Source organism: Periophthalmus magnuspinnatus, chromosome 6 (assembly GCF_009829125.3).
Source record: "Periophthalmus magnuspinnatus isolate fPerMag1 chromosome 6, fPerMag1.2.pri, whole genome shotgun sequence".
NCBI classification, from domain to species: domain Eukaryota; kingdom Metazoa; phylum Chordata; class Actinopteri; order Gobiiformes; family Gobiidae; genus Periophthalmus; species Periophthalmus magnuspinnatus.
In genome coordinates, this window is record NC_047131.1 from 14,383,893 (window position 1) to 14,405,969 (window position 22,077).

The following is a 22,077-nucleotide window of genomic DNA, read 5'->3' on the forward strand; positions in this document are numbered from 1 at the left end:
GTGGTTGCTGCAGTTTGTCAGGTCAGGTTCAGCAACAGTCTGTGCTCAAAGAATGAGGTCAGCTGACACCTGAATATACTGAATGACCAGGTTATTACATCAATGGATTTTTTCTTCCCTGATGGCATGGGCATATTCCAAGATGACAATGCCAAGATTCATCAGGCTCAAATTGTGAAAGAGTGGTTCAGGAGCATGAGACATCATTTTCACACATGGATTGGGCACCACAGAGTGCACACCTTAACCCCATTGACAATCTTTGGGAGAAGGCTTTGTGCAGCAGTCAGACACGATCTTGGTGAAAAATTAATGCAACACTGTATGGAAATAAATCTTGTGACATTGCAGAAGCTAAATCGAAACAATATCACAACGAATGCATGCCATAATCAAAGCTAAAGGCGGTCCAACAAAATATTAGAGCATGTGACCTTTTTTGTTTTGGTGGCGACTTTTTTTGGCTAGGCTGTGTATTTAACAACATTAAGACATCATCACAACCACTTATAAAAAGACTGCAAATTCTAGAGGCTCACAACTGCAATGACAACAAGTATAACAGTATAAAAACATGTAAGTAAGGGGGCCTGCCAAAGAAATTTTAAGTTATTTTTCTTGGTTTCTGGTGCATTTAACGTGTTCCAGTTTCATTTATCAAACGATGTACTTAAGCAAAGGTACACTTACTTCAAAATCATACCACTCAAGAAGTACAAAGTAGTTATCCAAGTCAAGAGTTGTATAAGAGAAGCAGCCTGGACATAACATCAGATTTATAATAATCAGATCATTTGGACTGAAGATTAAATAAGAGAAGATTTTAGGATCACGTTATTTTTATGTTTATTGTCAGGCTTTGGATGCGAGATGTCGCCTAAATGCACTTATTTATGAATAGAGATGCACAGATACCGATACTAGTACTCATACTCGTCACTGAGCTGCCGATACCAAGAGTCGATACCACTGTAGCTGTTCTGCTTCTTGTTTGACTCACAGCTCATCTCTCCACAGAGCTGACATAAAGCTGCACATTCACTGTTCTGCACATTAAGCACAGCTGTAATCATATGTGACTGTCACATGAAATATACAAATATTTAGGACTATAAAAGGTTTTTATAGTTCACAGAGGATATCAGCCCAGTGCTTGTGTTTACTATAGTAGCATGCTAACGTTGCTAAGTGGCGCTGGTGATTATTTGCTTGTACATGCGCTGTAACGTAATATAATTGACAAACACATTTAGGGACTGAACAGAGCGGGTTCAGAGCTTTAAAAAGAGGTATAACGTGTCCACATTGGTCACAGTGTGGCCCTGGTAAAATAACACAACAGTCACTGTTATGCTAACAGTGGCGCGTTAGCAGTTAGCGCGTTAGCAGTTAGCGCGGAGCGCACTTTGCAAAGAGGAAGTGGGGAATATTAAAGCCATATGCTTATCTAAATAAATTACCACAAAAGGACGAGTCACAACCACAAACAACCAGTGTAATAAACGGACTCACCTGCTGTCCTCTGCTGCTCTGAGGTGTGTCCTCTCTGTCCTCTGCTGCTCTGAGGTGTGTCCTCTCTGTCCTCTCTGTCCTCTGCTGCTCTGAGGTGTGTCTTCTCTGTCCTCTGCTGCTCTGAGGTGTGTCCTCTCTGTCCTCTGCTGCTCTGAGGTGTGTCTTCTCTGTCCTCTGTCTCTCTGAGGTGTGTCCTGTCTGCAGAATTATACACATCCAGCTTCACTGTTTTATCTGCAGATCCACTGATGTAAAGTGGGGACATATTTCGAGTCTTCTCTGAAAAGTCCCTCTTTCCCCAAAACAATCTTCCTCTGGGCTCTTCATGCATTGTCCCGTACTTTAGATAAACTTCACTAACGTTTAGACTTTCGGTCTGTAAAACACTCACTCAAATGTCCTCTGCCTCAGTGCACCCACCGCTCATCTGGAGGGGAGGGTCCTTCACACCGGTGTAAATGCGTAGCTGTCCACACCACTGCCCGACTCAAAAAGCACATATCTAGTTACTGGAAATAAAACACATCTAATCGTTCAAGAGGAATATTTAGACTAGTATAAACACCGGAGTGTCATTTGATTGGAAGAAAAACTTCCAATCATTATTTTCAATATAAATGGGCTCTTGGGGGCCCTCTGGTGGCCTCGGGGCCCTAAGCAGCTGCGTATAGGCTGGGCCGGCCCTGACCTTAACATAGGGTATGAACATATTGCTCATTGGGAAACATTAAAATGTATGAGATAGAAAGCAAAGGGGACAAAATATGAAAAAAATGTTTGAATGTTTCACAGTGTTGCATTATACTCATCTATACACCAGGCCAAGTTACAGGTGAGATCTGTGGAGAGGCTCATTGCAAGAATGCATGTTAAGGCATATTTTAGAATGCAGCAGGATATGGCAGCAAAGAAACCACACACCACAAGCTAAAAGAGAGAGCTTTGAACTTGTAGTTTAGATGCAAGTCAAAACTGTGTTTTTGTGAAATGTAGTGCAATAATTCAGAGAGCCTACATGCTTTTAATGCACAGACGGCTGGAGATAAATTGCATGGCAAGTAGAGCTGCCCCAGCAGCAGCTTCACCCTGATCCCTGTGTGGATTTATGTAAACAGACACATGTGAGGATCCACTCTCGCCTTTTTACTTTTAAAGAACACTTCAAACTGGATTAATAGCGTTGTTTTGTGGACTGTGTTATTATTTGCGGAGGACTAATTCTAATATGGATAATATGGACAAGAATGTTGCAGTTTAACTTTACAACTTTACAAGAAGTGAATCATAAAGTTGTCTTCATTTTGTATCCTGTGCCTCTGTGTCTGTCACTACATCTGCCCCTGATGCACTATTTTATTGGCTGTTGTTGTGGTGATGTTTTATGGTTACGATGACAGAGCAGCTCAGAGTCGCACTGACACCACACATGAGAAGCACGCCTCACGGGTCACGGCTGCCCGAAGTCAGGGAAAAGCAAATCAACTCCTAAATCAGACGAATGATCAGGTAGTGTGGGGCAGGCTTGAGATAAATGAGTGATCTGCTGCTGTGTTTTTGTTTCAGAGCCAAAGTTTGTGGGCTCGGCGGTGATCCCAGACAACGAGGACAGAGAGGATGATAAGGTGTACTTCTTCTTCACTGAGAGAGAGCTGGACCCAGAAGGAGCGCACAGGGCCGTGTACACACGTGTGGGAAGAGTCTGTGCAGTAAGAGCGAAGGCTTTGTCTTTATAAAGGCTATTTTAGATTTTTTTTTTGTGGTTCTCCTGACCATCACGGTTAATATGTATATTTTTAGCTGACTATTATAGATGAATAAAGTGGAACTAAGCACCTAAAGCACCTAAACTACATTTCAAAAAGAGCTGCTAAACTGGGCAGTACCTGGAGGACTAAAGGGGAGAGTGAGGGGGGAGGAGGGGCAGAGTCTGGGCATATGTGGAACAGTATGATTGTCTAAGAGGATCCACACTTCAAACTCCGCCCCTGCAGCCTGGTGCTTGAAATCAGAAATACCTAACTGTAATCAGGCATATTGTGTGATGTCACCAACTACTGGAAATTGCAGTGGAGGCAGCAGAAACTTAGATTTAGGCATTTTTGACCACAAAGCTGCAAACTGTACACTGTTTACACTAAAGTTGCCAAAAAATGACAAACAGTAGGTGATGCATTTAAACCACCATATACAGTTTAGTAGTGGTTTAATGCTTAGTTCCACTTAAAATTAACATGATATTTTGACTTAATCTGACAATTAAATTAAACTTTTCCTATATAGACAATACAACACAATTTCACTCCAAATTCATGTTATTTTTCTCAGAATGACCAGGGGGGACAGAGGATGCTGGTGAACCGTTGGAGCTCCTTCCTGAAAACCCGTCTCATCTGCTCCGTGTCAGGACCTAACGGCATCGACACACATTTTGATGAGCTGGGTACGAACTATATGATTATTAATTATCACTGTGTCACCATATAAGATATCATTATTTAATTTATTTTTGCCCATTTTAAAGTTAAAAACTCCCATTGGGTTCAGTCAAGCATGTTTCTGGGGCGGGACTGCCTCTCCATCTGAGCTATAGTTTAGCCTGGCAGTGTCACCCACTTGTTTCCATGGAGATAGATGCGTTTAATGCCATGACCTTCCACCGGAAAAGTAACATGGTGCACCTTAATTATTTTAATGTAGGAATTCTACACATTTGTGCCTCTCTCACCACCTCTGATGATTATATAACCACAATTTGTAAAAAAAAAAAAAAATAATAATAAAAGTTTGCCAAAAAAAGAACATTTTTGATTCATTTTCGATTAATTATTGCACTGAAAAACCTACTTCTTACTGTGAGCAGGCTTGCATCTCCACAAACCTGACTCTTATTTGTCATGGAGGAGTACCTTTTATTGCTTGTTTCCATGGAAATTGTTGTTCTTTTGGCTTCCACAGTATGGCATAAAACTCCACATATGCCATACCACCTCCAGAAAGTTACATACTGCACCTTTTAATTCCTTGATGTTGTTGCAGAGGACGTGTTTGTGCTCCGGAACAAAGACGAGAAAAATCCAGAAATCTTTGGCCTGTTCAGCACCACCAGGTAAAGGACTAAAAAGAATCATGACAATCTAAAAGAACACAAAATTGAAATACTGCGCTGTACCTGATTTTACTGTCTTAAAAATGCACGATGGGACTGTAGAATTTTGCCACTAGTCCCATCGCACTTTCCTGATTCACTGAACGCTTTATAATCAAATTCAGACTGTGCACAGTGGCCATGTTTTGACCTCAAGAGCTGCTTATATAATATATTTGTACTGGGACAAGACAGTTTGCTCAAATACATGTGAAAATTGGGTACAGACTGTAACATCATAAAACACAATTTTGCTCATAATGCACTTTTTAATATCTCTGTTTTCTCACTGAAAACCTGATCATATTCGTGTTCCCCAGTGCTGTTTTCAAAGGCTACGCTGTGTGCATCTACACCATGGAGGACATCCGAGCTGCGTTCAATGGGCCATTTGCCTACAGGGAGAGACCAGAGCACCACTGGAGCCTGTACGAGGAGCGCATCCCCTACCCCAGGCCAGGATCAGTATGTACCCTCACACTACCACTGCTGCTGTTATATCTGTCTCAAATATTACCCAAAATCAATTCCCCCTATCATTAGCTTAACTCAAAGTTGTATTTACATTGACTCATGCCTGTTTGAGTAATCCTGTATTGCCCTGCACTTGAGGATTGAGAGCTCAGAATATTCCTGTTCCACCTACCCCCTATCCCCGCCCACATCTCCATACTTAGTTGCCATTATTTGAAAAAGTATAGACTATGAGTGATACGTGTAGGGTTCAAAAATATCACGTAGCCGCTAGAAAGGTGTTGTGTTGTCACATCGCACTGATTTTTCCGTTAGCCTAATGTTAAAACAATGGAGATTTTAAGATGTTAAATACTAAACTCATTCAAAAGTATTCTTACGCCACAGTGTGAGATGTATTTACCAGTATTGATACAGCAGCGTATACGATTGAACCATGGCTCTTTGTTTACTTTTTGTATATTGTTTTGAATTGCATCTCTGCATGCCTGAAAAATCGCGTCTTTTACCTATAACATCTATAATGAGTTTTACCGTTGCAGTAAAGTTAACAGTAATTAGCATGTTAACCACGCCCTTCCTGATTATCAAACAATAAAACACTTTATAATCAGATGCAGAGAGTACACAACAGACTTATTTTAATCTCATTATAAAATACAAAATCTTCCAGTTAAGGTAATCCTGGCCAAGGAGATGGGTCCCTGGATGCTGCACTGGATGGGTCAAATGCACAGGACAAATTTCCCTACAGGGACAATAAAGTGTACTTTAACTGTAACCTTAATATATCTGTACTGGGGCAAGACACATTTTGCCCAAATACGTGAAGAAAAATCTGATACAGGTCCTTTAAATATTATTGGATTAGTATTTTCCAGACTATACGTCGCTCCGGAGGATAAGTCGCACCGCTCAAAATATGCATAATAATGAAGAAAAAAACATATAAAAGTCGCACTGGACTATAAATCGCATTTTTGGGAAAATTTCTTTTATAAAACCCAAGATCAAGAACAGGCATCTTATCTTTAATGGCAAGTTAGAAAAATAAAATAGAGAACAACAGGCTGAATAGCAGAACTAACTAGCTAACTTAATACATTTATATTTATGCAGCTACATGAAACATAGACAATGACTGAATGTGTCTTGTAAGTTAATATAAGATAGATAAGATAGACAGTTAATCAGATGACTAAAGCATAAAAACTAGCCAACAAGTTTACTCTTGATCTTACTCAAAATCACTAAATCCATTGAATTCTTCATCCTCAGTGTCACTTCTGAACAACTCCGCCATCTCCGGAGGTTCAGTCTTTTTCAGATGTCTTTTAAATTACTGTAATGTTGAAATTTTAAATTTTCAATGGTATAGGAGTAGTAGACACTGGTACACAAGACTTGTGCGACAATAACGAAGATGTGAAATTATATGTTTTAATAATTTCACATATAAGTCGACTTATAATCCGGAAAATATTGTGATGTCAGCCAGTAATAACATTTTATTCCCCTCTGCTTATAATCCTGTCCTGTGTTTCAGTGTGCCAGTAAGATGACGGGTGGGGCTTTCTCCAGTTCTAAAGAGTTCCCAGATGAGGTGCTGCGTTTCGTTCGCTCTCACCCGGTCATGTACCGGCCGGTCCTGCCCCAGCACAAGAGGCCGGTGCTGCTGCAGACCGAGCCGGGCCACAGGAGGCTCACCCAGGTTGCAGTGGACAGAGTGCAGGCGCAGGACGGGTACTACCACGTGCTCTACATCGGGACAGGTATGTGTGTGCGGGATACAGAAAGTGGTGCCATTATTTAAGGCAAGGCAAGTTTATTTGTATAGCACAATTTGTACACAAAGTAATTCAAAGTGCTTTACAGAATAAGAAAGACATTAAAATCACAATACAACAAGTTATCCTCATAAAATTCACATTAAAAGAGAAGAGTGCGGAATAATAACGTTTCAGTCATATGCACAGCTATTATTCAACAACAAAGACATGATTGTTGTCACTTGGAAAGACTTTAAACCAAGGACCTAATCATTAACAAAAATAGTTAGATTAAACATTTGTGGATCATACATTCAGATATTTCTCTCTCACTGTCCTCCATCTGAAATGATATGTTATATTTTTCAAGAAATCTGAATTATTTAGGCCTATTTGTGTCACATTATGCACGCTCATGAAAACTCATTGCTTCATCTTTGTATGTGTGTGTGCGTGAGTGTAGGTTTGGTCAGTACTGACTATGTCTTGGATGGAGCAGAGGGTGGAGTCAGAGGTTCACATCGGGACATCCTAAACCCAGGTTGACAGCTAAGCAAACCTGCAGTTAGATCCAGTGTCCTCTCACCCTCCTCTATCAGCTGCAGTGTGTGACTTGTATCCATTTAAAGTTCCACACTGACCACTGCCATGTTTCTCCTTTTTAGACGACTCAGCAGTTCTGAAGTTTATCACCATCTATAACAAAGACACAGACACCATGGAGGAGGTGCTGCTGGAGGAGCTGCAGGTCTTTAAGGTAAAACTATGAACAGCACTTTGTGAAGTAAACCTGTTCTGTTCAATAAACCTACCTAAACTACAGCATGGGCGAAGCTAAACATGACCACTCTGCACATACACTCGCGGACTGCAAACTCTGAGAGGAAAGTGCGTCAAGGAGTACTGTAAAAACCTGCCTCTGATCCTCCGCCCAGCAGCATTGGAGGATGGTCCAAATGCAGACAATTATAATGTGTGTTAAGTTGATTTTTAACAATGAAAACACCTGCTACATGATAGTTCTCCATGGAGACAAGCAGGTGATGTACCCTCCACCAGAAAAATTGCAGCCTTTTTAACAGGTTTGATACTCAATATTTGAATTTTGCTTCTCCAAAACAACAATATTATCATATCATTTATCAGTTTACCTTCAGATGAAATATGAAGGACTCAAAGATTAAATTAAACATTTCAATAACTTTAGCACAAAAACAGCTATGATAAAAAAAAGAAAAAAAGAAAATAATAATAATAATAATAATAATAATAATAATAATAATAATAATAATAATAATAATAATAAAGGTATTTAAATGAGGATGGACCAGTGTGTTTTCTGTGGCATGGTTAAAAATGTGGGTTTTGCATATTACAGGACCTTTAATCACAGCTGTTCATGCATAATGGTCAGGTAATTGATTAGAGAGTGATTTGGGATGGACAGAGTGTAACTGATATGTCCTGATGCCCTTCCTCAGCTCTGGGGAGGGCCGTGGTTGTAATAGGCTGCAGACAGTGTGACTAATGCACACTGTCAATCATTATTTAAACATGCTGGTTTACACAGATCATGCATGAACTGGGAACATAACATAACATTTTATGCCACAGTACAGTATATGCTAGTTAACTGCTGAATATTTTTACTCTACTCTAGATTATAAATGTCAACAGTTTTATGCTGATAGTCTCCTGTAATTACAAATGAAAATAAAATGAGATTAATTAAAAAAACACAAAAAAACTGCAACAGCATTTACACTGGGATTTTTTTTGTTTTGTTTTTTTAGTTCCATTTAGAGTTTAGAGTTATCAGGGACATAGCACATTAATGAAAATAAATGTAATTATGCAGGTTTATAACTAAAAAGCTAATAATTTACCAAAAAGGTTCCAAAGCAAGTACAAATACAACACGCATGGAGTAGCAATCACAGAAACACAGATACAACATCATCTTCTGTTCTTTACAATAAGCAGATAGTGTTGTCCTTGTAACATCATTTCAGATTTTTCTTGTTTTTTTGTTTTTTTCTTGTTTTTTTCTTTTGACCGAGGGTTGTTTTGTTTTTCTCAGGTGCCTGCTCCAATTCGAGAGATCATCATTTCTCCCAAAAGAGTAAGTCCACTCTCATGTTTACGTGTGTTTGTCCTGCAATTCTGCTCTTTGGCCACCAGGGGCTAACATTGCAACACGTACAGCACTTTAAAGTAACTCCCCTTTAAAATAAAAAAAAGAAAATAATCTTTGTAGCCATGTCACCCCACATTAGCAGGTATTTGACAATTTTATTTTGTGCGCTGACTAATGTTACATCATCATAAAGTGGCCACAAAAAATGCAAAAGAAATAAAAAAAAATATATATTAAATCTAAATTTCTTAAACTAATGCCATAAAAGGCCTATTTAATTTGATGCCAGAAGTTCATTGATCCAAAGGTTGGCCGTTCAAATCCCGCTCTCAACATAAAACATCATTGGTAGAGCAGACAGATGCACTGGTCTACAGGTTGTCAGTGCAATTCGAGCTCCCACGGTCAAATACTGTTGATGTGTCTTTGGGCAAGACATTAACCCACCTCAGTCCCAGAATCTGTGTACACTGGTGTATGAATGGGCAAGTGGTTCCTTTTTGTTGTAAAGCATAGAGTTTGAGATTTGAGTGTCTTGAAGGTTCAAAAGCGCGATATAAATGGACGCACCATCATTTGTGAACAGAACAGAGCAATTACATAACCATGGAGTTAAGCAGGGGACAGACCCTCCACCAGAAAAAAATATACAGTGCAGCTTTAAAGAGATAACATCACTAAGTGTAAAATATGTATTGCTTTTCATGTAGAGTTAACTACTTTGGTGTTATATTAAAACTAGTCTACAGTATAATACTTTATCTCAATATGTCATGTAGCTGTATACTTTTACTCCTACTAAAGTTATATTTTTTATTGTAGTTGTTTTGGTTACTCTTCCTCCTCTGAGTAATTCCACAAGTGACAAAAACTTTATGTCGACAATATGCATATGATTTGTTTCTTGCACTGCTCCTTCAGATATGATTTAGTCTGTACTTTGAAAATGCAAGATTTTGTACTTTATGCAATATTTTATCCTTCCATTTACATTAACTTAAAATGATAACTCAGATGATGTGTCCCGACAGTTACCCTCTAAATTACTCTTACTTGGGTAGTAGATTTGGCAAATTACTTGAGTAATTTCTTGGGCCACTACTTTGTACTTCTACTTGAGTGATTATTGTTTTGTATTAACATTACTCATAATGCTTTTTGCTATAGTGACACGCCTCCATGTTTTAATCTCTATAGCAACAGCTGTATGTGGGCTCGGAGGTGGGCGTGGCTCAGGTCCGCCTGCACCAGTGTGACCTGTATGGCTCTGAGTGTGCAGACTGCTGCCTGGCCCGGGACCCCTACTGCGCCTGGGACGGCCTCACCTGCTCCCGCTACTACCCCAACGGAGTCTACACCAAGAGGTAATGTACAGCTTGTGTGTGAAAAACTAAAAATGTTCATCTTTAAAGGTCCGATATTACAAAAAAAGTGACTCTTGTGAGGTTTGAGCCATGTTAGAATGTTGTTACCTCATCAAAAACAGACCTGGAGTTGTGTTTTTTTTCATTCACACATGTTTGAATAACCATGATTTATCACTCAGTCTACATCTCTAAAGCTCAAAATGCTCTGTTCCACCTTGTGATGTCATTTAGTGATAGTTAACAGCTACTTTTTACCTTTAATTCAGTACAGATTGGCAATTCCAGGGCTGAAATCATCCAAATGATTCTGGTGAAGGTGTATGGAGTTTAAAACACAGTATAGCACTTCCTGTTTGAGGAAAAAAAAACCCAAAAAACACCAACTTAATATGCAGGATTTCTGTGTTAAACATGTGTGGATGAAAAAAACACAACTCCAGATCTGTTTTTGATGAGGAAACAACATTAGAACATATATCTCTTTAAAAAGGCATTACAATCACAACTGAACCTGGGTTGCCAGCGGAGGTGGGTTGAGTAGCCAAACATTGTAAGTAAGAGTAATGTTACTTCAAAATAATATTACTCAAGTAGAAGTAGAAAGTAGTGGTCCAAGACATTTCTGAAGTAAGTGTTAAAAAGTATTTGGGAAAAGTACTAATCAAGTAAGAGTAACTGTCAGGACGTAACATCTGATTTACAATTTAATGTTGATGTAATTGGAAGAAAAGAAAAAAAAACATGAAATAATGCACAAAAACTGGTATTTTCACAGGGTAAACACAAAACTGAAGAAGCTATGCAAGAAACACAAATGTTCAACATAAAGCTTTTGTCACTTGTAGACTTCCTCACAGTGGGAAGAGTAACCCAAACTTTTACTTAAGTAAGAGTACTGTTACTTTAATAAAAAATATTACTCAAGTATAAGTATAAGTATGTTGCTATAATTGTACAATTTCATTCAAAAATTATTCAAGTAAATGTAACTGAGAATGTAACTGAGTTCTATCCATCTCTGGTTGTCAGTGCTTTAACCTGCAGAGATAAGACACATATACCTTGTCTATCTGCTTCCTTTTGTGAAAACATAAGTCTCCATCGAGGGAGGACACAGATCAGAATAATGCGAGTGTTAAAAGATGGTGAACATTTGCAGACAATAAAGCCATAATCATTTGCGTCAACGTAATGCCAGCATGCTACTGTGTGTTATTAGTTTAAGATTCCCCAAAATAGTCCTATTACAACATACATCCACACACAAACTAATTATTCTGTTGGCTTCCTTCTTTGGACACTTTTGACATTCTTTATTATGTAAGCAGAGATTTTATAATAGGTCCATGGAACATACATGAAAGTGTGGGTGAGTCTCAAAAAACTGTGACTACACTGCTGCAAATAACCAGCTTTATACCACGCCTCATGGAGCACATGTTCGCTCATTGTTGGGAACATGACAAATGCTGAAGAAGAAGAACAAGTGGTTTGAGTCAACACTAGAATATTTCCAGACGCACCATTGATGATAGCAGAAGATACGTCAGACACTGAGATAGATGTCCGCTGTTTTCACCTCAAAAAGTTGCCAATTACCAAACAACATGCGAGAAATATGAGTGGTGACAGTTTTTTGTAGATTCCCTGATAAAAAAGACAAACAAAAACTGGGTCCTGTTGACTGTTGGCCCATCGCTTAATGGTCCAATCATATTTTTTCTCATTATAATGTGTATCAGGCTATATTCAAATTACAATTAGTATAGCCTAGTCACTCAATAATGGCTCAAATGCAGTTTCAAGCTGTGTCCTGTGAAATTGAGACTATTTTTATTATTTAATAGCCATGGTGACTTTAAAACACACTGAAAATGACAAACACACTGACAAAATTTAACATACCTTGAAATATTAGTTGTGCTTTTGTCTAATATCCATTGATTTTTGCCAATAAGACCCAAGTCAAATATCTATAAAAAATGAAAATCCTCCAAATTATATGAAAATACGCTTGTTTCCTACAAAATTTCCATATATAGAAAGTTAAAAAACAAACAGAACATTCTCCTTGGAGATAGATATGTTTCATGCCCAAGTGTAAAATTATAGTCAAAAGGAAGATTTCCATGGAAGTGTGGTTCTCCTCCAGTTTATCAGCATAATAAATAAATAAAAGAAAAAAATGTTGGCTATAAAGTTACATACTGTAGCTTTAACCTAAATGAACCCATATTTTAACTTTGTACTATATCATCAGTTTAATATTGAAGGATTTCTCTCATGAGGACAATGATAGATACAGATATACTGAATTCAGTCTCACAACGTGACAAATAGCCACCCACTCACCCACTTCACCCACTCACTCACCTACCCACACACAAACACACACAAACTAAAACAATGAACATGACAATAGACAGTAAATGGAGAACAAATGTATTAAATTTTCGTTATACCTTAAATTACCATAAAACACACACACAAAAAAGATAAAAACGTTGACTTTAGACCAATATTCCATGCTACCTCATCCATTTTAGGTTTCTGCCTTGTTATAGTGTTGTTCCCTCATCAAAAATCTGCCTGAAGAGGTTTTACATGTCTACCATCCATGTTTGAGTAATTTAGCGATCTTTCCTGGGCACTATAGATGTGAGATTCAGTTCAACGCTCAAGCCACACAAGTCTGCGTCATCCATTCTCCATAAATATACAAAAGCATGAGACAAAACGTTGCACTACAACTTCACAAACCTGGTTCGATGTGTAGTAGTTTCATTAACAGGATGTATGCTGATTGTAATGTGATAGCTCTCTGAAGGGGGAGTGACTTAATGCAGGGAGTAAAGGGAGTGGGGAGTGTTAAAAACTTAAGTGAAAGTTAAGTTTAAATATGTTACTACGCTGTTTTCGGTGAATATAGAATTTTCAGAACAATAAAAGGTAACATGGTGATCTAAATATTTCATGTGTTAGCAGTTAATACCCCATAGAAGTGTAATATCTCCTCTTTAATGTATTTAGTCCTATTTAAAGCCAGCATAATTATAATTTATTTATTTTGTTGTGTAGACCAATCACATCTGAAACTCTGACCTCTTTTCAGTGAATAATTCTTTTTAATTTGTGTAAAATTGCCGTGATTTTGTGCCCTTTGTCCCTCTCTCACTCTTACATCACACGTTCAAACACCGTCTCTGCTCTCTCTCTCTCTCTCTCTCTCTCAGCCGTCGATTCAGGCGCCAGGATGTTCGCCATGGCAACGCCGTCCAGCTGTGCAACGGGCTCCAAATTGATGGTTAGTGCCGAAAACAAGTGCGCTGCTACTGCTGCTGCTGCTTACATGTGCCTTTTGCTTTGTCAGTGTTCTACCGAGACTGGAAACAAAAGGATCTGAGGGATATTAGAGATACAGTTTTAGTTTTATTGCAAATGTCATATGAAAGCTTATGATGATGTACTGTCCAAATATTACTGGAACTATTATATCTAAACAGTCAGATGGTTCGACTATACTTAACATACTAAACTTACAAATGCTTAAATAGTGTTTCCAGTATGTTTGTTTATTTCATTTTAATAGATTATTTTTCCAGACCAAGGTTTAGTTTATCTTCATACCTGACAACTCGGACTGCTCACTAGCGCTCACGTGATGTTGCTGTGACGTGTCCGGTCAGCTGATTTAAACAGGTTTTGGCGCTGTCTTCCTACCAGTGGAGGCAAGACGACAGCCCCATCTGCAGTTCGACTTCTTTGGGACAGTATCCCAGGTGTGTGAGAGTAAAAAAGCCCCTTCGTCCCGGTTTAAGAAGTTGAAGAAGTTGGGCTGCAGATGACGGTAGGGGTACAGTGCAAAATCCTGTCTAAATCACCACTTTGAGGGAGAGCGCAGGCATGAAAACAAACTGAATGTTGGTCTGGAAAAAGAATCTATTAAAATAAATGAAGGGAAGACCAGATGAACCTTTTTGCACTGGTTTGTTTGTTATTTGACACAACCATGTACATTGATCTATTGCTATAAAAGATTACCTGGCAAGTTCAGACTGACACCTTAATGTTCTTTTTATCAGTTTGGTCTTCACTACCTCGTCACATCTCAAGCCCAGCCAAACGTTATTGTGTTACTGTGCCATCAGATGTGTTTTTTTAATTTATACAATATACCTTCTTCATATTGCTTATTGAAATATGTAAGGTAAAGATATAGGCCTCCATCTGAGACAGGGAAACGTCATTAATGCGTCACAATTGCTTTACTAAATGAACTCTGAGCTGTGTATGTTACTGTACGTTTCCATGTAGGTGAAGAGTGGCAACGTGCTGAAGAGAAGCGCGTCTATGGAGTGGAGAGCAACAGCACTTTACTAGAGTGTGTGCCGCGCTCACTGCAGGCCAAAGTGCTCTGGTTCACTCAGCGGGATGGAGACAAGCACGAGGTGAGTATTGGCTAGACTTACGATTATGTAATAAGTGCTTCTCATATAATTAGTCAGCTGGAGACTCGGGTCTGTGAAAATCTATGGGCAGTTCACTGATTTTGAAAGAAATATCCAATCACTGCATCAATCTTACAGTATGACAAAACACGTATTATTTTTATTACATTTTTCAAGTATAAACAGACAAACAAATGTTTACTCCTGGAGATCTCAGCAAAACAAACATGTTCACCTGCTCACTAGCACTGTTACTCAGAGTCGTCACATGATCTGCATCTCGACTTCTTCAGGACAGTATCCCAGGTGTGTGAGTAAAAAAAGCCCCTTTGTCCCAGCAACGTTGTTTGTTGTCCTGTGTCCTTATGATGTTTGCCCTGTCCCAGTCCATAATGTGGTTCTTTCTTTCCCCAATGTATGTTTTATTGCAAGACATTGGAAACAGGGAGTTATTTCAGTACATGAAAAAAGGAACATTGGGCAGAATGCGAGAGCACATCAGCAACAAAATACAAAGCAGAACAATAGCAACTCAAATCCATCCAGCCATTTCTGACCACTGTAAAAGAGAGAACCACATTATGGACTGGGACGGAGCAAATATTATTGGGACAGAGGACAACAAACATTGTCGCTTGATTAAGGAGGCAATTGAAATGCAGAAACGTGCCCATGGGACTATAAACCAGGATGAGGGAACCTTTTTACTCTCACACACCTGGGATACTGTCCTGAAGAAGTTGGACTGCCTCCACCGGTATGAAGACAAAACCTGTCTAAATCAGCTGAATGGACACATCACAGCAACATCACGTGACCACTTTGAAGAAGACCGTTAATTAGTCCAAACTGTCAGATATGAAAACAAACTAAACCTTAGTCTGGGGGAAAAAAAAAAAATCTATTAAATTAAAAGAATGTAAGTCCTGATGAACCTCATTGGACTAAAAAAAACAAGCAAACAACAATAATAGTAATATGAATATAAATTATAATAAGTTCTACAATAAAAGTATATTAAATAGCAAGAAATAAGAGTAGTCATACTAAAAAAACATTCATTAATGATATGTATTGCCATAAGTTATGTATATCAACATATTTCACATTTCTATTTGAAGTATTTGTGCTTAGACAGGGGAGGGCAACATATTGAAATATTATTCCAAAATCTTTATACAGAAACTATTCAAAATGGCAGCCATGAGTAAAATGAAACCGCCACAGACTAAGCACTGTCCCTCCACGCTCCCATGCCTCTTAATGTTTATATGAATACTTAGAGCAGTCAAAACACACATTTCTACAGAGGGACACTCAGACTGACACAGGCAAGAGAGTGAAAGGCAAAGAGTAGTATGGAGAGGCTGAAGAGGTGGTCGGTTCTGCTGCTGTGGCGGAGATAGGGTAAATTTTGACTCATCCTTCAATATGCTAGAATAACTTGTCGGGAGCATTGGTTGACCGAAGTGCAGTTCCCAGGTACGCATTTCCAGATCTTTAACTTCATCAGGAGCTTAATCAGGAGTAACTAGCTGGAGTATTAGCTTGATGAACAACTAGAGAGGTGTGTGTGATTGGCAATCGTCAAGAAAAATAATAATTAAAGTATTTTTATTACTAAGAATTACCTTAAAAAAATGCATCCGTTCTGTTTTCAGGCCTGGTGGTGTCAGCTGCTTGTTTCCATGGAGATAAATAAGTGTGATGCCATAGTGTGAAACCTTCCAGGCAAAGGTGTTAAAGTGCACTTTTAACTACACTTGTGAACTTGTGAAGAAAGAGAATCCCACTTAGAACAGTAATGGTGGACTGAGGTTTAATCTACCAGCTGTTTATAGAAGCATTCTCAACTCCCGGAGTAAGGTGACAGCGAGCGACTCAAATGCTAATCGTGTACTTAACACTGCTGTAGGTGAGACAGCCAATACCCAATAGGGACATAGCGACCCATAATGATGTGAGCTAGTAGACAAGGGCAGGGCAGTTTCACTCTAAAACTTCTCCCTCTGGGTCTAGACTTAGCGTAGGATACACTCTAGTGTCGCAAGCATAGACTGTATAAAGAAGTGGACTAAGTTATCGTGATGTCACCCTTCATTCTAGTCAAATGAAGGTCATCAAAGCAAATTTTTAGCTTAGTTCCAACTGTAATTGTCATAAAAATCAAAGAGCCAATCCAGAGCCAGGTTGTTGAAGGTAACGCCCCTTCCCCCGCACCGCTGGGTTACCAAGGAGTGTGCACAGTCAAACCTGTTGCTAATGCTAATGGGAGATACCTTGGGGAAAGAAGGTGCCTGATTTGTCTCTTGTTAATGTTCATATCTTAATTCATGGACACAATAGCGAAATAAAAATCCCAGGATGATGTAGAGCGGGTTAATGAACATTTTAAGATCAAAATGATGAGGCTCGCTGCAGCAGTTTCAGAGAGAGTGGTGATCATTTTTCAGTGTAAAGTGAATTGAGACCCGAGTCGATGGAGCCCGAAGCACTCCCATGATCACTTTCACTTTGGAACGCAGCAGCTAGCAGGTTAGCTACGTCCATTAAAATATACAGTCTAAAAATGGCTTCTGGAGGGGAGCTGAAATGTCTTAATGGCAAAAACATCAGGGTCTGGACATATGAAAAGTGTGATTTGTCTAACAGTTCTCTACACTTCAAACTCCTTATCTGCAGTCAGGTGTTTGTAATCAGAAATCAGAGCAACTAGGAACAGACAATGCAATTCAAACATTATTCATAACATCATATACACTACCACACTGTCACTACATTTTAAATAAATACAGAAAACATCAAATATATGAAGCAAGATATATAGAATTGTGTAGCAAAGAAAAAAAAAGGTTATAACTCAACTGAATATGTTTCGTATTTTAGATTCAAATTCCTCAAAGTATCCACCCTTTGCTTTGTCAACAGCGCTGCAAACCCTTGGCCTTCTCTCAGTGAACTTCACGATGAAGTCTCCTGAAATGTTTTTCACTTTACAGCTGAACCTTGTCAGGGTCAATGCCAAAAGAGCAAAAGCAGTATTTTTATTTTTTTTGACATAAATGAAAAGATATGTCCAAACTTTTGACTGGAAGTGTTTAGTACCAAAACAAGGTGATTTAGTGTTTAGTTATATTTTAAATGAGATAAAATTTGTATTGTATTTGACCAGAAGAGATCAGTTCAAATCTATTCAAATCAATAAAACATTTGTAATTCAAGTAATTTAAAACTTTATTTAACCCTATATGATGTACAGAGTTTTTAGCAACCTGCAGAAAAAAAATACCAATCAAAGCAGATTATTAATGCAATAACTTTTTTTCTTGTTTGAAAAAAAAAAAAAAAATGTAATAAAACAATACAATTTTGAGGAATGGAATACTAGACATTCAGCATTTGGAAACAACATGTGTAAAATATTTCTGGAAATTTAAGTGCAAGGATTGTATGAGTGTATAAGATAATTTAGTAGCCCAGCATGCAAAAATGTACAATAATGCTCAGACAGATTTGTTCTATGGCACGTCATCAAAGGTTAAAGAGGGAGTATTATGCAAAGTCTTTTTTTTTTTTTTTTTAGCTCTTTACCATGTTATAACGTTCCCTCATCAAAAACTTGCCTGAACAGGTTTTATATGTCATCCATGCATGTTTGAGTGCTTTAGAGATCTCTCCTGGGCACTACAAAACATGTTCATACGTTGTTTTCACCGAATATAGCATTTTCAAAGCAATAAAAGGCAACACGGTGATCTAAATATGTCATGTGTTAGCAATTAATACTCCAGATAAGTAAAATACCCCTCTTCATTGCTCGCTCATTGTTTTTCCTGGATGCTTATTTTTATTTTCTCCTCTCCTCTGCAGATCCGGGGCGACGAGCGGGTGATCCTGACGCCCCATGGCCTCCTCTTCCTCAGGCTTAAGAGCTCCGACGCCGGCCTGTACGTGTGCCAAACTGTGGAGCATGGCTACGTGCACACTCTTCTACACGTGACCCTCAACGTTCTAAGCTCCAACAAAGTCGAATACGCCAACCACCACATCAACAACCAACGCGACCCCGGCAAAACATCCACGCAATGCCAAACCTCCGCTTCTTCTCCCCCGGGCCCAAGTGTTAGCCCGAGATCTTTAGCCCCCTCTCCTGGTCATAACTCCAGACTGTGGTACAAAGACTTCCTTCAGCTGATCGGATACGGGGACGCACAGAAAGTGGAGGAGTACTGCGAGAGAGTCTGGTGCTCCGACAAGAAACGTAAAAAATCAAAGAGGAGATACGTCCCCGTGGAGAGGAGGGGGAAGGGGAGGGGAGAGGAGAGTTCCAATCGCGCGCCGAGGCATACCACCGATACCTGAAGGCCAACAGAATTATCCAAAAGGTCATACCTGCTCGATGTTTTCATCTCGTAATAGCTTTTCTTTCGACATGGCTTCAGACAAGGACTGTGATTTTTAACAGGTTTTGAGGTATGTTCAGGAGACGAAGATGGAAGACTCTAAGAAGATACGGGAAGAGATTGAGAGATGCATATCAGCTTTAAACCCCATTTAATGTATGGACTTGTACAGACTCAAAAATGTTGCGTATGCGTATTGACATTTTTAACGTCTTTTGGTACTATATAAATTATTTTCTGTTGGTGTTTAGATGTTGCAAACTGGAAAATGTAGTTGCCGCTTTGTACAGTGAGAAATGCAGTGATAAGCTTTATATTCTTAAAGGGCCCATCCATATTACGATATTCTCAGATCTATGTTATAATGTTGTTTTCTCATCACAAACAGACCCGGAGGTGTGTTTTGTTTCATTCACACATGTTTAACACGCAACTCATATTTCTCTGAGTTCTTATCCCAAACAGAAAACACCTTGTTCCACCTTGTGATGTCATGTCGTAATACAGGAAGTGCTCCACTGTGTTTCTAAACTTCATACACCTTCACTAGAATCATTTGCATGATTTCAGCTCTGGAATTGTCAGTCTCTACTGAGTTAAAGGTAAAAGGTAGACGTTAACTTGAAAACTACCGCTTCATGATATCACAAGGTGGAACAGAGCATTTTGAGCTTTGGAAATGTAGACAGACTAATAATAAAGGGTTACTTAAACACATGTAGATGAAACAAAACACAACTCCAGGTATGTTTTTAATGAGGTAACAACATTATAACGTGATTTAAACCTCACAAGAGTCATTTTTCTGTAATATAGGACCTTTAAGCCTTGTTTTCACCAAGAGCCATAGACAGCATCACATTGTCCACTGTTTCCAAGGGAGAGGTTTTCGTGAGTATGTGACAAGTTTAAAGCGTCAATATGAAACTTTTCTGGTGGAGGGATCAGCCACATGCTGGCCTCTATAGAGATGTTATTGTTTTGCCTGGAATGGTCAACAGTATGGCATTAAACATATCTATCGTGTAGGTCTCTTGTTCATTTACATATGTTTTTGCTACTAAAAAAAAACTTGAAAAACATGGATTCTTTCAATGAATGGGCTTGGCTCTCTGCAGATCTGACCTGTAACTTGGCCTGGTGATGTTGCCTGCTTTTCTCTGTGGATGTCGAAAAGATTAATGACACACAGTGGAACACTACGCAAAGCAAAAACATCTGGGAGACCCTGACCCAGAAAAGTTAATGTGTGTAATCATTGATATCAGAGGTGTATTATCAAACTGCAAATATGACTAAAATGTTCTCACAAGAGACAAGAAGAATATTGCAATAGTAATCATCAAAAAACATACCTGAAGAGATTTTAGATATCATCCATGCATGTTTGAGTTATCTAGTGATCTCTTCTCGATACAATGCTCAGCCCACAAACCTACATAACCCATGCTCCTGCACTGACATTTTTCTTAAATATACAAGAGCAGCATACAAAAAAAATACACTACAACTTCACAAACCTGATGTGATGTGCAGTAGTTTCATTAGCAGGATGCACGCTCATTGTGCAGTCAGTGCTCTGAAGGGGGAGTGACTTAGACTTTGTTGTTGTAGCATTGTAGCATTTTCAAAACAATAAAAGGAAACATGGCGATCTAAATGTGTTTACAATTAATACCCCATAGAAGTGTAATAACCCCTCTTTAAAAACACAAAGAGGGGACTATATAAGTAATTACCTCGACCACTCTTATTGAACAAGCAGACAAAGACGATCAATGTAACACAGCATGACCCGTTTTTAGCAACATGCTGTACTCCTCAGACAATATCGCTAACCTCCTCTACAGTGAAAACAAGGCTTAATCTAACTTCTCTCCAAATGCATTCTATTTAAGCACTTGTGAAAGCTTTAAGTGTAGTTACGTGTTCAAAAGTGCTAGTTATTGTGTTGACGTGTACTTTTGTGGGTCATGTATTGTATTATGTACTTTGTCTGTATTCGGGGTGGCCTCAAAAGTCAACCGCAATGCCTGCTCCCCTCCTTTCAGTCTATTGCAGTTTGAATTATGGACTGTTATAATAAGCTGCAATGAAAGATAGCACGCGCGCACCCATATGGACAGACGAATGGTTGGCGTTGCCGTTGGCGAACATGCTAATGAGCTATTTTGTTTAATGCAGAGATGACGCTAACATTAAACACTGATGTGAAAGTGAGTGTGTTTGTGTCATGCATTATTGATGGTTTCATTTGCTTGTTTGGACAGGCAATGTGTTGGCTGGGTTTTTATATTGAACTGAGAGGCGTATAACATATAACGGCACTGGCCTACCTACATACAAATATCAGTGATTTTTGCTTGGATCATACACTAAGTAATACTAGGTCCAGCATTACGATATTGAACTGATACTGAAACCAATTAAATGTTTTAAAAATACTGTGAAACTCCTCTACTATAATGTTTTATTTGCACTTCACCAACTTGAACTTAAATGTGAAGATGTCTGTGTAATCCCTCAGTCGTCCAGGTCTGGTCCATGACTCCATCCTCAGACCCAAAGCAAACAAAAGAAACAAAAGAGAACAATAGAACGGCCATTAAAGGTTGAATAGGGACATTAAAGGCTGAAACTGTCCACCAGCAATCTGACCAGAACTGAAGAAGCGGCTTGATTGAGCAGTGAAACGTCTTCACTCTTACAACGATTTGTCCATTTGACAGATTTAAATTTGGTCTTTTGCTTTAAATGTGAAGACAGCCTTAAAGCTACAGTATGTAATTTTTTTGCCAATATATAGACTAAAACAAAGCATG

At 38.8% G+C, this 22,077-nt stretch overlaps 1 protein-coding gene across 1 annotated transcript in view; it reads left to right on the forward strand.

Annotated features, from left to right (window-relative positions):
• Window positions 1–21,475, forward strand: part of sema3e (sema domain, immunoglobulin domain (Ig), short basic domain, secreted, (semaphorin) 3E) — a 112,511-nt gene extending 91,036 nt beyond the window's left edge. The window contains exons 8-18 of the mRNA XM_033968561.2: window positions 3,076–3,218; window positions 3,838–3,952; window positions 4,549–4,618; window positions 4,978–5,122; window positions 6,678–6,903; window positions 7,566–7,657; window positions 8,981–9,022; window positions 10,235–10,401; window positions 13,638–13,708; window positions 14,719–14,852; window positions 18,723–21,475. Coding sequence (XP_033824452.1) covers window positions 3,076–3,218; window positions 3,838–3,952; window positions 4,549–4,618; window positions 4,978–5,122; window positions 6,678–6,903; window positions 7,566–7,657; window positions 8,981–9,022; window positions 10,235–10,401; window positions 13,638–13,708; window positions 14,719–14,852; window positions 18,723–19,214 — 1,697 coding nt within the window. The 3' untranslated portion in view covers window positions 19,215–21,475. The remainder of the gene's footprint in view (window positions 1–3,075; window positions 3,219–3,837; window positions 3,953–4,548; window positions 4,619–4,977; window positions 5,123–6,677; window positions 6,904–7,565; window positions 7,658–8,980; window positions 9,023–10,234; window positions 10,402–13,637; window positions 13,709–14,718; window positions 14,853–18,722) is intronic.
• The last annotated feature ends 602 nt before the right edge of the window (window positions 21,476–22,077 follow it).